Here is a 20,595-nt window from a genome sequence, read left to right as displayed (position 1 = left end):
CAGATTGAGATGTTATCCTCCCCATTACATCCTGGGGACAACAACAAAAATAGAAATAGACCACTGCTAATGAGGTCAAGCTTACATATAATAAACAATAAATTGCCTAAATATAGATTTAGGTAACTAGATCCTAGGATGCCCTCTTGCAGGTACACATTATGTTCTAAGTATTATTGTGCTGAGTTTAGGGATGGGAAGTCTATCATTTGGTAAAATAAATACTGTAATTAATCAACTTTACCATTTTATCAGGAAGAGGAATAAGGCTGGATATTTTAATGAAGGCATGCTATAGTTCCTATTTTTCTTTTTAATCATTTTATATTTTTTAAACCTATTAAAAATAGGCAAATATGTACAATAACTGCCTCCTGAATGCTTTCATCAAACAGGAAAAATGCCTTCACACATGAAAACATGGGACAGAGTTGAACCCATACATGGGCATTACCAGACTAGTTTACTGACAGCAGCAGCACCACCACCAGCTTTGTATTTACCCCATACAAATTTATCCAGAAAATGCCATAATGAGATAAGGAAGTTCTTTGTGAAATTCCTCCATGTGTGACAGAGATGATAAAGAACTTCCTGAGGTCATACATGTAATTTATAGACCTACGAAAAGGGGGTGCTCAGGGCAAGCATAAGACTCACACAAAAAGCCTGTGAGGAGGTAATAGCGTGTAGCCAGGGACAGACACCACAATAAAGGAGGAACCCATTATATCAGATCTAAGCCATATTCCAGGATGCAAATCAAAATGCAAATGGTAGATGATCCATGACACAGACTCATTTTTCATGGGTTCACAGATAAGAAGCTGTTGAGGCAGACAAAGTGCAGCAAGAAAATTTATATTTTTGAGAGAAGTGCTTCTGCTCTTGCAAGTACTGCCAATAGAGGCAGGGCATTTCAGACCAAGCAGCTCCCTCCCTTCCCACTCTTTGTTTGTTATTAAAGGCTATGTTTAAAGGCATTATCCACAGTCAGCTATCCAAAGGACTTAAAAACCATACAATTAACTATAAGCACCCTGTATTATAAATAAGCAAAACCAAAAAACTGTAAATAGTTACAAGCCTGTTCCAAAGCCCATCAAAATTGGCAGAAAGACTCCCATTGACTGGGATGGGCATTCTACTGAACCCTTTTCATACTGGTGAACAAACCAGGGAAAAATATATAAGTTACAGTCTCATTTTTAATTTTACTTGTTGACAAGTTCATTTACTATCAAATATTGGAATCATTGACATGGCTTCCCCTAGTAAATCATCACAGCCAGACAGTTCACTCTAACTTAAGCAAGCAGTGACATTTTTTCCAAAGATGCATTATTTTTCAATGAGAATGAACAAAAATAAACAACAACCGAAAAGCTGAATTGATCTTTCTTTTTTTCTGCTCATCTACGTAACAGTCCAAAATTTGTTTTGTTCCCAGAGACTTGATTTAGGAGAATAAACTACCTCTCCTTGTAGCACATGACAATCATGTTGACCCTTAAAATTTGTTAATTATCATCTCCCATAATAAAGCTTACCTGCCCACCCAAAAAATAAAATAAGATTCCTTCCATACTTCCTTTAAACAGGTTTTTCAGGAACAAAACCAGAAGCAGTAATAATTTCCAAGGATTTCTTTCTATAAAGTTAAGAACACTATCTAATATATGTTCTTAGGCTAGAACACTCAGGTGCTGCCAAATAGCTTGGGATGTATTCTGTAAATACAGTTTTATTCAAATGAGCGATCCAGTCTGGATACAGACTTCAGATGTGTACCCAGCCTGTTGTAAAGGCTCTGACATCCCTTGTGTTTCTGGGTGGACTGTTTCTATTTCTGACCTCTTCCATGGTCTGATGAGCAGCCCCTCTAACAGCCCAGAACACCACAAGCATACTGCAGCCGCAGGAACAGTCCCTGCTTCCTGCTGCATCGACCATGCTAAAAGCATCCTGCGTACCTCATTGATAGCCTCTGTGGTAAATCTACCCAGCAGACACTAGTACAACTTATCAGATTTCCTCCAAAATCATCCCAAACATTACAAGAATCACAAAAGCAACACTGATTCAGAAACCTGAAGCAATCCGCATGAAATTTTTGCTAAGGCTGAGCTCAGGCCACTTCAAGAGTAAGATACTATCACTGTGAAAAAAACTCTCGATTTATGATTCTCATCTCACAAGCTTTAAATATACTTACATTCATAATATCTCAAAAGACAGCTCAGGTATCTCTCTCTAGTTTTGTAGCTTGGGAAGTCTGGCACATGAGAAGTCTCTCAGAGGCATTTAGAAGGAGGCCGCACCTGAAGTTGCTTCACCATGGACTCCAACCTCCAGGAGGCACATATTCACTTGCCATCCTTGCTTTCTTCTCTGGTCAAACTTTTTTTTTTTTTTTTAAGCGCACCAGAGCAAGCAGATTTCTTTGGTTGTAGTGAACAACTCTGAACACACAAAGATCAACAAGATGGCAAAGAACATGAGAGACATGAGGGAACATCTAACAGCATGGAGGGCAGAAGGACAGCCATTACTGCTCTCACCAAAACAAGAAGAAAGACTAAGTGAGGTAGGATTCATTTCCTTCATTCCTGTCAGCATAACACATTTACTGACCCCTACTCAAAACAGGTGTATGCCTGAACAATTTGGGATACGGTTTTTAAGAAAAATTTTTGGGCAAATCACTGAGAAACTTCAAACTGTTTCTGCCATTCTGTGTAATCAAGGTAATTTTCACTCCACAGCAAGTCAAATGATACTGAAAGGTATTACAGGCCAGTGCAAGCACCCGGAATATCTTAAGAGAAATGAGACTTAAGTATGCCACAGAGGAACCCAGAATAATGCAATTTCTTAAGTTAATGAATGGCTCACCTCTTAATAGCAAGGACTTGCCTCACACAATTTATGCCTGTTGATCTGCGATTAACTGCCACCACAACAGCAAGATTTACTGCAGTTCATATTATAACTGGAAGTCAATTGACTGCTTATAATAAGAAAAAAAAACACTAAAAAATCAGGAAACCATCTGTAATAAGAGAGTATGGCCTACACAGCATTTCATCAGAGCTTCTGTGAATATGCATTTGTCTTACCAAACCTATAACTGCATTTTCATGTCAATCAATCACCACATTAATGGGCTATTTTCTATTGCAAACACATTCACTTACAAAAGACGCCTATAGAAGGGAAGAGTCAGCACTTACCTCTCAAAGGCTTCCTCCGCCTTGAAGAGTTGAGAAGGCCAACATTTATCTCACCAAAGAGAATGTTTGCCTCAGAGTTCTCACCCCTCACAAGGCAGACAGTATAACAGCTCTCGGGTTTGATGGCTTAACTCACTCTGCCACATCCCTTGAGCACAAAGGACTACAGTTCAGGAGCACCACTACATGAATGTTGTGTTTCCACAAGCTGGTGCACATCAAAAATTATCTCCACCTACACAAGATGGGAGAATTTTGTGTTCTTATTCTTTGCATTCAATTATCTTTATTGACTTTGCTTCAGGTTATAGGTTCATGCCATATGGCCTCTCAGTACATCTCCCTACTCTTCTACATCTAAAATATGCCTAATACATCAAAGTACAGAACAGGCTTATGTGAGCAAATGGTGGAAAGCCTATCTGCCTTAAACAGCCAAGAATATGATTCATAATTACCAGTAAATACATACACGGACATACAATTGGAAGTAATTTATCTAGCAGAAATCCAAGTAAGATGTCAACAGTTGACTATCTAGACTAAATATATTTTATGAGGCTCATACAGAATAACTTCAGGACAATTTATATTTAAACACCCATTTTTTTGTTGTTGTTGTCTTTAAATTATTTTACATTCTTCTCTCTACTGACCAGAAAAAGCAGAAACCGAGAGGGGTGAAGACCTCAGACAAGAGGCTGCAAGTATACAAATGTAGCAAATCCCTACACAACATAAGAATAGCAGATAGGAAATCAACAATAGTAGCACATGTGTGAAGGCAGCCCTAGGGCAGCTTTAGTTAATGCCTCAATAAGTTACACAAGTTTTACATGACTACTTCCTTTACAGTTCAATAAAGCTTGAATAGCAACAGCTCTTACATCACATGAAAGCTAGGCTTTACCCCTGAAGTAGAGACCACTTTCTCTGGTGAAACAGTATTTTGCACACTTCATAACAATGGAAAAAGTAGCAGGATGTTCACATTTACAATATTATCTGCTTGGTATAAGTGGTTTATTTTCTCTTGAAGAAGCAATCATAAGATTCTCCACACAGATAAAAGTACACTGTTTTCACCAAAAAAACAGCATGGGCCTTTGCAAATTACTTCAAAAATTTTAGACTACGCAGCTTTAATGTCCCACACAGGTGACTAGGAACAGGCAAAGCTAAGTTTCTAGGCTCCGTGTCCTCGAAAGGGAAAGCAAAGCCACACGCAGGCACCTAAGTGCTTCCTCACAAAAACAGATCTAAAAATAAGACGCAGGAAAACCAGTATGCTGAGCAATTTGCCTTTAAGAAATATAAAGGAACTAGGTAAAACCAGAATTCTGCCTATCTTATGGGTGTACTCACCTGCTTTGGAATCGCAGCTCCTATAAGACATAGGGACCACATCCTCAGCTTATCCCAGCAAACACCAGATTCCTCCCCTCCCCTGACCTTCTTGAGGAAAAACAGGTCCCTGTACATGGGACCAATCCCTTTTGCACACCTGGAGTACATTCTGCCAACCTGAAATCAATGTAGGAGTAGCTACCAACAGCTGCCATTAATTTTTAAGACTGTAGTAGTCTCAGGTGCATATCAACACAGAACCTTGCAACAGGGATTCAGTGCTCCTATTTACCTGCTCAAAGCTTGTCTGGGGTCAAATCTGCCCCTTCTTCTCAGCTAATATATTCCTCCAGAGGTCACCATGCTCTGCTGACTAGAGGGGAAGCTGTGATGAATTAGGGTCTAGACATCTAAGGAATTTTAGGGTAAACTAAAAATTCACTTGAGGAGGGAGAGGAGTCTCCCACAATTTTGGAATTTGCATAGTTCTACCCCCATCTTGTTTATGGAGCCACCAAACCACTATATACCAGGAGGACAGCATTGCTTCAAATGTTTAAAGAAACAGTACATTTTTTACTTAAATAATGTGTTCTTCTGTTCTTAGAGGAATATGAAACATGGCTTAATTTGGGGGAAGAGAAAGATCATTCACGTGGGAAAAATCAGTGCTTTGCTATAATGGCCTTTTAATTAACCGTATATTGCACTGTAGTTGGCGTGATAAAGTAAATGCTGTTAATGTTTCCCCAACTATTGCCCCTATCCTATGAAATAAAATGCAATCACAGAATCAGCTGAGAAAATAACTTTATTGAATTTTCAGATTTATGAACAATAACAGACCCCAAAGCTATTACATGCCAGTAGATGGCAATCTTTAGATATAGTAAAAAAAAATGTTATTAACAAATATAAAATATAAAATTTGAAATTGAAGCTGAATTACATTAAAAAAATACTCTATTCAAGGACAGAAATTGTCCGCAAGTTGTTCACATTTACTCAAGTTTCATTTTTACAAAAATAAAAACCAGGAGAGTTTTATAAGTTTATTTTTATTTTTCATTCCAAAAATGTAATTTTATTTTATTTGTTTATTAACAAGTTGGGAAACAGGATGGAGACAGACATTAACCTGAAAATTGCATCTTTTTTTTCTGGACAAGTGGAGTATTTCAGTTTTTTATTAAAATTCACAGTTTTGATCCTCCTGCAAGTCCCCAGCATGGCCATAAGCACAGCCAGGCCAAACCCAAGCTGCAGCAGCTCCCATCACACGAATTTGTGCAACAGGAATGTGAATGTGCATCTTCTTGTATCTTGTACTGGAGGGTGTCTACGGGTTGTTCAAATGCTTCTGGCTACACAATGAGAGAAGTGCTGCAAAGCCCTTGGGAAAGAGGACAAAAATGTAGCAGTTAAGGGGTAAAAGAATTTTTTGTTTGAGCAGACAAGGCCTACCACTCACACCTGGGTACCCCACCTTAGGGAAGAGGAGATGGAGAATCACACTAATGTAAATGAGTTAAGTTTCACTGTTTCATTGCTACTAGGAAAGCAAAGAAAACTTAGTACTGAAATTTACTGGTTTAAGATCTAACAGCATCTCCATCTCAAAACGTGGTCAACACATCAACAGATATGCAGAGGAGTACACTGCTCTATGTTTAATTTCTGATCTTCAAAAAAGCAGCACTTGAAATTTTGCTTACTGTCTGTTCATGATTGCTTCAGACCTCAGGACACTGTGAAATGTGATCACACTTCTAACAGTAGAGGAAACCCAATAACACTTCCAATATCGATGCCGATCCCAGCTCAACACAGAGCCACAGGAGTGCTGGTAGCACATATACCATGCTACTCAGTCCGTTGATAAAAGAACATTTTGTAACACATTCAACAAGAGTATTTCCTATTTGACAACAAATTTTGACATAAAAATATTTCTAAAATGTAAATTAAAAAAATAAATGTTGTTTATATTACCAAATTTAAACATCAACACTTTGCATGAGATTTATTCCAAGTTGCCTCCCACATCCACTCAGAAGTACTTACTCAACTTGCTTGAGCACCATTTTTTTCCCTACTTTTCTACTTGAACAAGCACATTTTTTCAGACATAGCATTCCACGGGTAAACTTGTAATCCTCTTAAAAAAAATAAAACAAAACAAAAATACCACTGCCACTGACAAAAAACAAACAAACAAACAAACAAACAAACGAGAAAAACAAAAACAACAAGAACAAACTTCTTTGTTAACTGCAATTGCTGTTACCACATTACTGCTGGGAGAACCATCGGCACAAATGAGTTGCAGCCCTCAGCAACCAGCAGGTGCTGGTATGCATGAGCAGAGGTCTGCCTCCAGCCCTTCAAAACCAAGTGACTCCTAACAAAGGGCTGATCCTTCACCTTCAGGGTAGTATTGATGATTCCTTGCATGTCATATTGCAGATGACTGGAGTTCCATGGATAAAACTCATTACGTGATTTCAGTGATTGCAGCAAAAGCTGTGCAAGCTTCAAAATCTTGTGGAGTTTCCACTGCAGGATAATACTGGAAGGTGGAATTACATCCAAAATAGTATTTGTAAAAGAAGTTGCAAATTCACAGCCTTCAGTCCCCTTAAAACAAAGAAATGAACAAACAACAACAAAGCCACCATTTAGGTATAGCTCAGAAACGGAAACCTTCCAAGCTGCTGCCAGAACTCTCCAAAGGAAACTCTTAGCCTCAGGAGGAAAGAAGTGGGACAGTTTATCAGGTTCTGAGAGAATGACAGAAATGCTCAATTGGAAGCTGAAACGAAATCCATAACAGCTGGAGCAATTTTCTTGAAATTAAAATTAAAAAGCTTGACAGTGTCATAAAAAGAAAAGATCTCCAAAAAAAAGTGATGCAAAGGATGTTATTAAAATAAGGTTTATGAAGTTTGAGAATAATTACAGATAATATGTATTTATTACTCCTGTAGGATCAATCTGTGGCACTGATTTTCACATCTGAAGCCAAATGTACAGATACTTATCAGATCTGTAGTTATCTTTGCTCTCAACTCCCACTCATCTCCCTAGCGACACGTTTACTGTTCGCATTTCTGATATATCAATATTCTTCATTTTATTTATTTCAGTTTTCTCATTATACAAAAGAAAAAGGGAAGGATTTTTTTTTGCCCTTTTTATTACTATTTTTAATCTTTGATAAAAACCCTTAAATTTTGAAAACACCAAAGCTGAGGGATCTTATGTCCAGATTGTCGTACTATGTTGGCTACTTAATGGCTGATCCATTTGAAATCAGAAAATAAACCCTACAATTAAAGAAACGCCCCTATATACTAAATGCATTCAGTAGTCAGAGGAAAGAACAGATTTTCTGCTCTTTTGAGAGCACATATCCCAGCACATAGCAGAACAAATTAAGAACTATAAAGCCGAAGTACTACATACCTCACTGGGCTCCATATACGAGGAACGCTGTAGCTGGATGATGAATTCATTCAAGTCACAGGATCAACTCCAGACAAAAATGACTCAGCCCTGCTTCTCTGCCAGCTCGAAGACCCACTTCCAGCTATGCCCATGTAGCACCCACCTTGCAGGGATGCTCAAGACTGCAGTGTTTTTTGGCAGAAGGCCAAGAGGGGCCCATAAGGCTCTCTGGACCCCTCTGAACACAGGTGAAAGATCTGCTCAAGATGTGCTCATCATACTGCTAACCTATTCCACCCTGTGCAAATGTGACAGACAGCCATAAAGAAAGTTTTCCATCACTATGGTGAATACACATAACTTCATGATAACTGCTTGCATAAAATATAACCTTCTTTCAGAGGGTAGCTTCACTCTTTTTACCTAGCATATAAAAAAACATCCAGGCACAAATGTTAAACAGGGCAGCAGAACACATTTGCTATTCTCTTTGGCCAAATTTTCACTCAAGTGAAAATTCTTATACTTTCCTTTCTTGTACTCTTCACTTTTCTGAAGCATCCCTGCCACACTTGCTTCCATTAAAAAGCATGGAGGGGAAAAAAATGGCATATAGCTTTTGGAAATTATATATGGCAGCAATCCTACACACTGGTCTTGCTTTGTAAGCACAACTTAAGGAGAAAAAAAATAGATCAAGGAGCCAGGTAGGCAAAACCTCACTGTTTTCTTCTGCTAAGAATAGTCTTTGACTTCTAAAGACAAAAGTGAACAAAATTTCCCCAAACATGTTAAGTAATTTCACTACTGAATAATTTCTTTTTTATCATTTTAGCATTTTAAAAGTTAACTTGATCAAAACACACCATTTAAACAAGTCCAGGCTGTCTCTACATCTTGTACCAATTATCCTGAAGTACCTACACCACCTTAAATACCCTCATTTGTTCTGAAATATTCTCATCTCCACATCCTATAGTGGCACCTAAGATCATTAGATCTAAATAATTAAAGAGAAAGAAATCCAATCCAGTATGAAACTTAGAAAAATTCAGACCAGCTAAGAATTTGACCCGGAGCTTAGGCAGCACATCCCACGGCGCTGTCCCTGACCCGGGGAAACCCTGCCCAGCTTCACTCCCATCAGCAGGCATCACCCTGCCAGCATCCTGCTCTCCTTGGAAATACTGCCAGCACGAATCCTGCCCCATTACATGGAGAAGAAATATCAGTCAGTGTTCTTGTATCAAAGAATACCATCAAATAACCAAATCTTCATCTTTTTAAGGACTGCTTCCAAATATTTACGATTTACTAAACTCCAACATGTATTTAATGCCTCTTATTTAAACCAGCAGGCATTGCAGAGATGGCAAACATGCTCACAGAAAATAGAAAGAAGAAAAACAATACGGAGGGAAAAAAATGAAGTCTCTTTCTACTTCTGAAAAAAAAAAAAAAAAAAAAAAAACTTTTAGAAGAATTATTCTTGAAGAATTAATGGAAAGAAACTATTTTTTATACACAGTATTAAGTGATTAAAAGCTTGTTCATCACTTTGCTTAGTTTAATTTTAGAAAGGCCTACTTGCAGATTCTTTGAAATGCATAATTAATTGATAGCAGCGTGGTTACATCAGTACAGAAGTGAACGATAGATGTGAAATATTTTCTTCCCCACACAAAACACAATCAGTACAGACCACAATTACAATATCCAGTTCACTCCGCCCTCCAGTGAAGCTATTTGATCTGCACATCTGATTGCACAATCAGCTACAAATATCACTTGCATTAAAATTCTTACTGGTCTGTAACTCATTTTGACTTGTGCAAGATTTTTTTTTGTCAATTGGATCTGACAGAAAAATTAAAATAATCCTCTTTTACCTCTGCATTATCCTTTAAGTACTTAAGTTTTAATTATATCTCAGTCTACCTGAAGACATTCCAGGCAACTTCCAATAATGTGCATAAGCAGTTGAATACAGTGTAAAAGTGCATGTAATTTCCAAGTCCCCAGTTGTTAATGAAATCCCAAACATTCAGATTTTAATTGAACTAGATAAAGATTAAGAAGCTTAGCAGCAGCTGGCATTGCGAATTAGTTCTCAGCAGATTTTTATGTTGTACTCTAAATCATTGCTTTTGTAATCTTCCTAAATTGTCCTTTATCTTGCTAATGCAGATATGATTCTCAGAAAGCATTAGGCTTCCACTGTTCCCACTGCCTGTAAAATCTTGAACTGTAAAATCTTAATAGTCTTTTTTAATAAGTATTATGATCTATATGTATAATGTGCATTCAATAAAATCTTACTGTAATTAGAAGAAAAGTTTTTAGTTTTTTTACGTGACCTGTTTTACAGATTAGATTTATTAAATAGCATAAACTGTTGGAGCTGCATTAAGACCTCTTTAGAACCGTCTGGCATCAGATGAAAAACACAGCGCTAGACCTAATGCTTGGGGCTTGACTCTCTAGGAGGTCATTAGGAAGTTTCCTTCTCCTTCTGGTTCAGAGAGCTCGGCATAAACACAGTTATGTACTTAAACGCCTGACAATATATAATCAGCAGTGATCAAATAATACTTTGCTTGCAAAGATTTTCCAGGACTCAGAGAAAGTATTCCGATTAATGCCGCAGTTAATCAGTTGTTCCCATTCTGTCTTCTCCCCCCCCGCCTCCTCTGAAGCCTGGTGCTACGAAGGGCACACATGGGTTCTTCCTGCAGCACCCAGACCGTCAATGCTGGAGCCTCTCAGGACTTGTTCATGCACTTTAACAGCTCTTAATAGAGCTACGGGTGCAGCTATTACTTGCAGAGTAAAAGAGGTTATATTTATGCATCACAGTTAAGGCTGCACTTTTCTGATTCACAGTATTGTAAGTTAAACCAGAGTTCCTGTCCTTCTAAGAAACAGGTGGTGGGAGAGAAGAAAAAAGATACAATCATCCAAAAAGAAAGAACAACTTAACTCAATTTTTCTCCATTATATATATTAAAAATCTAGTTATTTTCCTAGCTAAATTGTATTAATCTTTCAAGTTTGTTGGTAAATGACCAATTAATGCAGTTACATGTACACTGAAGAAGAAAAGTATTAAGGGCTAATACAGCCAACTGGCACTCCGGTTTTAGAGCAGAATGGAATCCTAACAGTTCTGCTAGGGTATTTTAATATCAAGAACCTTGTCTGCCCCATTTTTTTCCTAATAAAGGACAAGTTTGGCAGAATAACAAATGCGAGTATCAGAAGAGAAGAAGTATTTTCACTTGTAGCCTTTTTCTTTCCTTTAAATTAAGATTTGTGATGTACAGACATAACTGATGTCATTTCAGTGCATTCTGCTGTTCTAGCCTCTTCTCAGCTGCATTTTTGCTCTTTACCTTCTGTACTGAACTTCGAGGTAGCATTGATGGCTGCTGCCAAATAGTCAGTATGCTCCAGTACAGACGGCTGCATTTCAATGATGAGTAAAGTGATCATTAGTCTATACCTCTCTTCAAAGAATTATGTTTGGTTCAGCAAGCTTTGAGATCTTTGAATGAAAGATGCTATAAGTAGTGCTAAGCAATTTTCTCTCCCCTCAAAGTAAAATGAAGCTGCTAGCTTTTCATGTCTCTTTAGGCCCCTTATTACTTGCCATTTCCCCTTAGCAATCTTCTCATTCCAAATACTGACATTCTGGCAGCCCAGCTATTTTCAGAAACTATTATCTAAGTCTGAGGTAGTGAATTTTTTGCTAGGTATTTTTTCAAGCAACCATTTTGCTACCTAAACTTCAGCAAACTTACAACAAGATTCAGAGAAACAACTCTACTTACCTTTTTTGGCCACAAAACAAAGAGTTAATTTCATAACGCTGACTTCTCACTTAAGCCATTTTCTGAAGTACAGCTCCAGTTCTAGCAGTGACTTTGGTGGTTTAGCCTCAATTTTCTGATCTTTTTATAAAAACTCGACAATTTTTTCCTAAGATTAAATGACCCATTCTCTGGGTGTTCAAGTTCATGCAGGTTTTTAGATGCTTGCTACTGATTTCAAGAGGCCCTAACTTGAGTATTCATAGAAAAGCCTGTTAAGAATTTTGTCCTTCGTGTTACTCCCATGAGAGTCGTGGAACTTGTCTCCCAAATTGCTTTCAAGGCTGGAACTGGCTGGAAGGTTTATTCTTGCTTCAAGACAACCAATAACTAAGAGCATGAAGGAACTTCCGTCCATTTTTTTAATGCAAAATGCATTATACAAAAGTAGTACAAGTATACAAAAGCAGGAAAAGGAATTTTGTTATGAACTTTACTAGGAACACATTCAGTTAAAGTTCTGAGAGTCAATCATCCCTCCTGTGGCCTTATCCTCAAGTTTCGTCAGTTTACTAACATGCTGTCAGAACACGAGCAACAAAATTGGAAATATTTTTCTTAGTACAAAACTGAAACATTGAATTTTCATAAACATACAAAAAGGCATGCAGAAGATCAATCATTCAGCAAAATATTTGTCTTAGTGCATGAAAATACATAGGGTGGGAGCTGCAAACAAATTATAATTATTTGGACTCCTGTTAAACAGACTAGTGAGCCTTATAATTAGCAACATAATCACTTTAAGACAAATATACTCCATAAAATAAAGGATCTTCAGCAATGCACAGCATATTAAAGCTAACAATACTGTTTATGCTTTATTAATTAGCTTATTGCTTTATCAAAGTTTGGATTTCTGAACCTCAGTAATTTGCAGTCTCTGTTGACTGAAGTATTTCACTCTCGATTCAAGAGACACGCAAGAGCAGAAAAGAACTTCCATCTAGTTCTCACATAGCTTTAAGACCTGCTTGTAGCGATGTTGATTGTACAGGACAATTGATCAATAAAATTCATGTTTTTCAATCCTTTCCTTCTAACATACCCCCAGTAGCCCTAATTGATCTCTCTGCTGGCTAATAACCAACCCAGATGCTCACTGACTTGAAAATGACTGACCAGCACTGAAAGATGTTGTGGCCATGTCCGCTGGGGAAAAATGATTCAAAACAGCTAGGTAAGTTATTTTTTATGATATAGAGCCACAAATATTAACCCATACTACTTTTACTACTCAAACCATTAGGCAAAGACTGTTTCACTGACTATCAAAGTTGCTGGAATTACTCACTCAAATGCCGCTTGCAAGTGTTAAAAATTCTTCCCAAAATTTCATGTTTAGGTGTGTTATGTGCTGTCTCACCCAAAAAAAAAAAAAAAAAAGTAAAAAAAAAAGTAAAAGAAGCAAAGACCAGACAGTAAGAGGTAGCCAAAGAATGCTCGCATCATCTATGAAGGGAAGGCAGAAGTGGGGCAGATCCACACCAACCCAGGCTGTTCACTGAGGAGCTCCAGAAGCCCAGAAGTCAACACAGACTGAAGCAGAGAAGCTGCCATGCTAACCACCAACACACAAAGCAGTAAAAGCAGTAATGATGCCTCAGGATCAAAATTCTCCATGTATTAGGGTCTTCAGAGAACAGAAAAATGGTCCAGTGACTATCTCACAGTAAAGGTCCGTCCACATTCCATCAGAGGAATTTACTAATGGAAGTGATTTTATTCAAAGAGCTCTCATAAGCATAAGTAGAAATCACAGGTTTCAGTGAGCCTCCACAGAGAAGCAGAAATTTACATTTTAAAATGCTGCATAAATTTAAAGGATTTATAAGCAATACTGGGGTCTTAATGTGGGGTCTCATATGCATGGAAGCCATAGGACATGGTAGTGGGGACTTGCAGAACTGTGCTCTGGAAGAGAACCTCTCAATAAAGAGGGGATTGTTATAGCCATTGATTCAAATTACAGTTCTTAAAAGTGTATACACCTTTTTACTTACTGACTGGTCACTAAATTCATCTGTGACTTCAATACATTTCAAAATACAAGCTCTGACTCAAAATTACAGTTTTTGCTACTAGAATGATTTCAGGAATAAACATAATTTATTTTCTTAGGGACTAATTGTTTGTTGACTATTAGGATGACTTTTATTAAAGTAACTTCCTTCAAAAGATATTCAGAAAAGGCTCATCACCAGCAGACATTATTACCCAATTTATCCAACTGGAGACAAATGCTTTATCCACCAACCTGTCTACAAAATCCAGGTGCTCACTGTAGGCACCCAAAGGCTTGCATATTTTAAACATTAAACAAAAAAAAAACACATACGTTTTTACCTCTGCTTTGCTCTCATTTCTAATATATGAAAACAATTTACCTGCTTTCAGACTCTGGCTGTGACGACTTTGTTTTCACTTCATCTAAATGCAGTGAATAATCTTGGTCACGGCTCCTGAGATAAACGCTAAGAGAATTCATTTGTTGTTCCACGCAGCCATAAGATGTTGGTGACACCTGTAATGCTAGGAACGCAACTGCATGCTGAAAATACAATCTGTTTCATTTGTGGACCCTAACAACAGCCTCGCAAATCCTCTTTATTCATTTTTCTAATAATCAGAACAGTTTTCTGGACAAATATATAATGTCGCAAGAACAGATCTATACTGACAAGCAAGGCCAACTGCATAATGCTTGTCTAAGTGGCAATAAGATTCATTAATTAGGTGGCTGCTTTAGAGTGTTGTTCCCCTGCAGCTATATTCTGCTCAAGGGTATTTTCAATAGTATTGAATAGATGAAGCAATTACTAAGCAAAATCCACTAACTGATGGCCAGTGTCAGATTCCTCAGGCCATTCTTTCAAAGGGTATATATATTTACTTGAATGAATGATTGAATTTAGAGGAAAAAAAGCAAAGCAAACAAAAATCCCCAGTGAGACAGCTTATGTGTTCTTCACTTTTAGGGGTGTGATCTTTAAAAGAAAGCTTCCAACTCTGCAGACACAATACTGCAGATACAATTAAGATGTAGAACGGCTAGCTACAGGATACCTAGCTGCCTGATTGCACATGCAAATCAGGCTGTTTGTGATCTAAAGGCACATACTTACTCTCACAATTAATGGCACGCAAAGAGCTTTATCTACAGTTATTTGCCCTCTTTATTGACAGCAGTATATGCAACTTGTAAAAATAATAAAATCTTGAGTCAGGCTAAGTATTTCCTGTTCTGGCATTTGACTTACACGCTACTTATTGGTTTAGCCCAGTAATGTCATTTTTATAAGATGACATATCCCTGAGCATTTAAGTTAAATAAACACAGCCCAATTATTTTGGCTTTACTGTAAACATGTGGAAAGATTTTCTTGTGGATTGTTGGGTTGGCTTTTTTTCCTTTTCACTGCTTCTGTTAGTATGATGTTTATACCGTGCCTCATTAAAGCCACAAATACAAGTAAAAGAGTTTTCAGGCAGGAACATTGTTTTGAAAGTTGGGGATATCTGTAATTCTATCTGATCTTACACCTGGCTTTAAAACCTGAAAGAATGTCAAGAAATATCTTAAAAACTGGAGATACTTGACTATACAGATGAGGAACAGATGTACCTCTGTCATTTACCCATAAACAAGGAAAAACAAACCTATCAGCTATTCGGAGACACTTCTATGCCTTTTTTATTATTACTATAATTTAAAAAAAAATCTTCTGAACCAGACAAAGTGCTGTTAAAAAGCTTTAAACACATTTTTTATTATGATTATTTTTATTTTTAGAAACTCACTATGAGGAAGTGCCATCCCACAACTCTCATCCTTAAACTAAACCTTTAGCCACTGCCCCTAGCGTCCAAATTCAGTGGGAACCATATATGGTAGAAAAGCATGCATGCACAAAATACACAATTTCTTCTCCCAGAAATAGAGAAAGCTCAGTCTGCAAGAGTTTCCTTTAAGGTCGCAGCAACTGAACTGCTGAAAAGAACTTAACATCATAATGTAAACTATCATTGAAACCCAGCGGACACTTAACTGAATTCTCCTAGATTATTTTTCTTTCTTTTGGTCTCTTGTTTTAGGCATGCCTTTCAGCAGAAATGCACACACTTCCCTACTAAGTATTCATCTAACTGAGCAAAAAAGGGAAGAAGGAAAAAAACAAACAAAAAAATCAACATCTAAATTTGAAAGATATTTAACTAAATCCTTTAATGAAGACAATGATTTCAAAAGTCAGTTCTGCAAATCAAGTTTTGGGAAATCCAATACATGTGGCCAACTTTTAGATGTTCTCTTTATTCTTCACAGATTAATAAATATATGTAATATATTTAAGGATAGTAGACCCACTTCCTCCTCTTCTGCCTTCATCTACTTACCTAAAAACTAAAAGTGACCATGGACACAGCAGTAGAGCAGTATAAGTGGACTCAAGGACATAAATTAAAAGCTACTTCAAAGTAATCCTCACAGAAACAGCACACCCAATTTGGGAACTGTAATTCAGAACAAATCAGCTACAGACAAACGCACCTGAGGAATTCACACAGTAGCGAATCCTCCGGGCTAATGGGGTTTCTGAGTTTGCTAGGAGTATGGCTAGGTAGGTGATCAGATGGGGTATCATTCTGATGCTTTGCTCTTTTAAGGAGGCTGTGCTGCTTTCTGTAATGAGCCAGAACATCGACATTTGAATTACGTCTCTATGAAGTAATCCTTTCATTCCCTTATCTAGAAGGAGCAGAATGAAAAGAAACAAAGAAATCAGCTGGTTTCTGACTAAAGATTTTCACTGCAAATTATGAAGCTGCGAATGGAGTAAGATGTACATCAGTGGCTGACAGCACATGAGCTCTTGCACTGTACTCTATTATTTCCCAGTTATCTTGTGTCATGATTATGGCAGGCTTCTTTCTGTTTCCTTGGCATTTTCTATCCTCCTTCAAGACAGCAAAACGAGACCACTGGAAACTTTCGCTGCTATGGCACCAGCCGGGCTGGCTTCCCGCAGCATCCCACAGTCAGCTCCGACTGTCCCTCCCAGCCTGGCAGCCGCGGGCACCACCACCACTTCCCACCTGCCTCCAAATGCACACGCTGTCATAGCTCTTTTATTATTTTCTCCCATTTACATCCATTCATCCTTGAAGAACCCTCATAATTAGTCAAAGCTAGCAGCTGTCTTCCTTCTCCTGCCTCACAGTCCTTTCAAAACAAACACCAGACCTATAAAAGTAAATAAATAAATACTGGACAGATTTTCTTATCAACCTGCTCTGACACAATATCTGGGCAGGAAATTGAACAGTTACCCAAATACATCTCCAATTTGTTTTTCTTAATCATTCATTTCAAGAAATAAACTGGGAGACTCCACACATGGCCAGGATCCCACTATGCTGATGCTTTATAAACACAGGTCAGGAAAACTAGAATCTCCACTTCAAAGATTATTTGCAGTTTAATTAAAGATAAAGAGCTAGATACAGAGGAAGACAAGGACACAGTGAGACTATTAGTCAATATGTGTAGGCACATAAACATTAACAATAGGTTTTAATTGCTTGTTTGAAGACATTTCTTTCTGTATGACCTCAATGTCATCACAACGTACATCTGAAAGTGATGAGGATGACTAATATCTGAACAACATTCATCAACACTTCACCATCAACTAGATTTTACAAAAAAGTCCTCATACTACAATAGAAAACATATCTCAAATCTGCATTTGAGGAAGTAGTTATGAGCAGTATTCATAACTATTCTTCCTCCTTCTGTAAACTTTGATCATGGAGACTTAAGAAATACATTCTACCACTCAGTTTTTTCTTGTTGCTTAAATTAGTGAATAAAGATGACAGGCAACTAGACTAATTAACACAAGCATTTGTTTTTTGAAACTTCTAACAAATTTTAGAAGTCTTGTGCTCAGTATTATGATGATTCTATCCGTTACCAGCCCCAAACAAATATGCACCTTTCTTCTGCCACAGTGACAGTTTTCTCTCCCATTTGTAAAAGAAAGCGAGCTTTCAGCCTCCACAACATCCTTGGCCTCCCATGTGGAAGGCACAGGGTGCTCATGAAGTCGAAGGGCAGCAGCACCCCTTCATCCTCTTACTGGCCTCTCAGGTCCCACAGGGTCAGTAGTTTATATTTGGGTAACGCACATCTGCTGGCAGTCACTCAAACCAGATTTGCAAAGCTCAAGGGTCAAAGTGTATTTGATTTCACTTGGTAGCTTCCTCCCATGGTAAGTCCTCCACCTGTCCAAAAACAACATCAGGGCTCTTACTCAAATAAATTTGAGTATTTTGGTTTTCTGTCAAACTCCTGTTACTTCCTTCTCCAGTAAGGACTGAAGGGACAATAATTACCAAGATGGACTGCAAAGAAACCCAGTGGATCACGGGACTTTATGACAAAAAGTTTCATACGTGTGGCTAAGCACGTCAAAATGAATCATGACAAACTTTATTAGTGTGCAAAAGACGTGAGCACCGGCATGCCATCAGCCCGAAGCATAAGGCGGCAGAGCCCTCACAGCATCGAGCACTTGTGGTAACTGAAGTCTGAAAACATTTCACAGACAGCTGAAATGCCAATTTGTATTTAAGCAATATTGAATTACCACAGATCACACAAAACGGGTGATTAGAGCAACACTTCTGTGTTTTGTTGTTGGACTTTTAGTTTCTGCTTTTGATTAAAGGCCATATAATTTTAGTTTTGTATTTGATTAAAAGCCATACAATTTTAACCTACAGAAGCTAGGGAGATTATTCATCTAATGTCATCTTTGGAAGACTGTTTCCCAGTGCTAATAAGGCAATTTAATTAGATGGACAAGCCTTGACAGCAATCCTTTTCCAATACATTTAGTATTGAAATAGGTCTGCATCTTCCAAGATTTACAGAAGAAATCCACTATTCAAGTTAATGGGGAAAAACATCTGAAAGCATTGACTATCCAAGATGTAAGTTCTCGCTTTTCCGATATCATTTGTGCCACACATCACAGCTACAGACAATTACACCAACTGCTGTGGTGAACCCCCCATCGCACATGCGTATGCAGAAAACCTTCACAGAACTGATTTCACCCTTGGTGTCAGGAAGACTTGCAGATCAGCCCAGGAGGACCGGGTACCAGGAGAGTCTCCTGGCAGCACCCTGCAGCAGCATCCAAAGCCCCAGGATGGGGCAGAGCCGCTGTGCACGAGGGTGCAGCACAAATTCAGAGCAGCTCAGCCTCTTTCAGAGTATGCACAGTAGAAAAGGACATGCAGATGCAGGAAATGTGCAGTAAAGAAATGCACAAAGGTTTGTACTTTCTAAAATTGTGTGGGGAACAAGCCCGCCAGCAGGCTGATGAAACACTTGAGATAAAGTGTAATCAATAGTAGTGCTGTACCTTTAAAAAACAGCAAGTATAATGCGATCAATTCATATCACACTGAACTACCCTAACAGAAATCTGCAACTACAATACGCTAATTTAATGATAATTTATCAAGCGCTCACATTTTCAACTACTGTTGTTCACGGCAGAATGAAGCCTGTGTAAAAATATGTCATGAGTCAATATGGCATTCGACTGAAGAGAAAAGACCCACATCATTAAAATTTTAAGTAAGCCTTCATTAAATAAAATACATGAAATTAGCTCTTTCAAAAGAATTTAATTAGTTAACACATGCAGGTTAAATTTACAATCTGCCATTGTGGTTTCTTAAGCCATTCATTTTCTTAAAGCTTTGTCATAAGAAGGATTTTTTTTTGTTATTATTATTTTTATAATACTGCTGGAAACCATGGTTCCTTTGTGAAAACGACAAAGTATCCCTTGCAAACAGCAAGAAACATTTTCATTGCTACTGTATATGAAGTGCTGCCTTGTTAAGGCAATTTCAATCATTTACGCATCTTCATTAAGTCCAAGCTACGGTTCAGCTTTCCACAGGGAGAAGCCTCAATAGCTGCAGAGAAAAGGCAGGACAGCAGATCCTTAAACAGAAGAGAGGAATTGCCAGCTATCTAGCTGGAAATGAAACCTCTGGAAGACCCATCTGCAGTCTCAGTCATTACGTATCTCAATAATTATGAGAGCTCTCAGTCCATATATGAAATTTCAATACCTATGAAGAGCTGCAATATTGCAATGTCCACGATACAAAAACATCGCCAGGTCATTTTGCAAAGCTTCAGGCTACGTGTAACACCGAGAGAAGATGAATCAATAAAATGCTATCAGTAAAACAGTTTGATTCCTGCACAGTTAAGCGTATGGCTACTTCTGTATTTCAATCCCCTCAGGTCAATATAATTTTACACAGTTACCCAATTCTCAGCAGTGAAATGATACTGGTGGATGTTTCAGATATTCTGGAGCACTTATTTCTACATGGGGATTAAAAAAAAAAAGTAAAATAAAAATCACTGTTTTCTATCTGGTTCAAAAACTTGTATCTTTAGCACAGTTTTAAACGTGAGAGGTTTTTTACCCTAGCTCCAGTAAATTCATTTACTCTTAACAGTTGACCAGGCCAAATCCTCTCTGTCCAATTCACCCAGCACTAAAATAGGAGTTCGAAAAGAAAAGTATGTCCAACCTGGCTTTGGGCTTTCATCTAAAGTAAATCTGAAGCATAAAATAAAATGTAATATTTACCTACTTAAG

General features: G+C 37.9%; 1 protein-coding gene across 6 annotated transcripts in view; it reads right to left on the bottom strand.

The window, feature by feature from the left end:
- Window positions 1-20,595, bottom strand: part of CDH4 (cadherin 4) — a 670,220-nt gene that overhangs the window by 420,188 nt on the left and 229,437 nt on the right. Inside the window, exon 1 of one of the 6 annotated variants that reach the window (XM_027442885.3) lies at window positions 4,599-4,727. The exons of 4 other annotated variants lie outside the window; for them this stretch is intronic. In XM_027442885.3, the coding sequence (XP_027298686.1) occupies window positions 4,599-4,629 (31 nt within the window). In that variant the 5' untranslated portion in view covers window positions 4,630-4,727. Of the gene's footprint in view, window positions 1-4,598; window positions 4,728-20,595 lie in introns of those variants that run through there. One more of the 6 variants, XM_072026339.1, reaches the window with a different exon arrangement.

This window comes from Anas platyrhynchos, chromosome 21 (genome assembly GCF_047663525.1).
Source record: "Anas platyrhynchos isolate ZD024472 breed Pekin duck chromosome 21, IASCAAS_PekinDuck_T2T, whole genome shotgun sequence".
Lineage (NCBI taxonomy): Eukaryota > Metazoa > Chordata > Aves > Anseriformes > Anatidae > Anas > Anas platyrhynchos.
The sequence above is the reverse complement of the archived record's forward strand: the minus strand, read 5'-3'. Positions and strand labels throughout refer to the sequence as shown.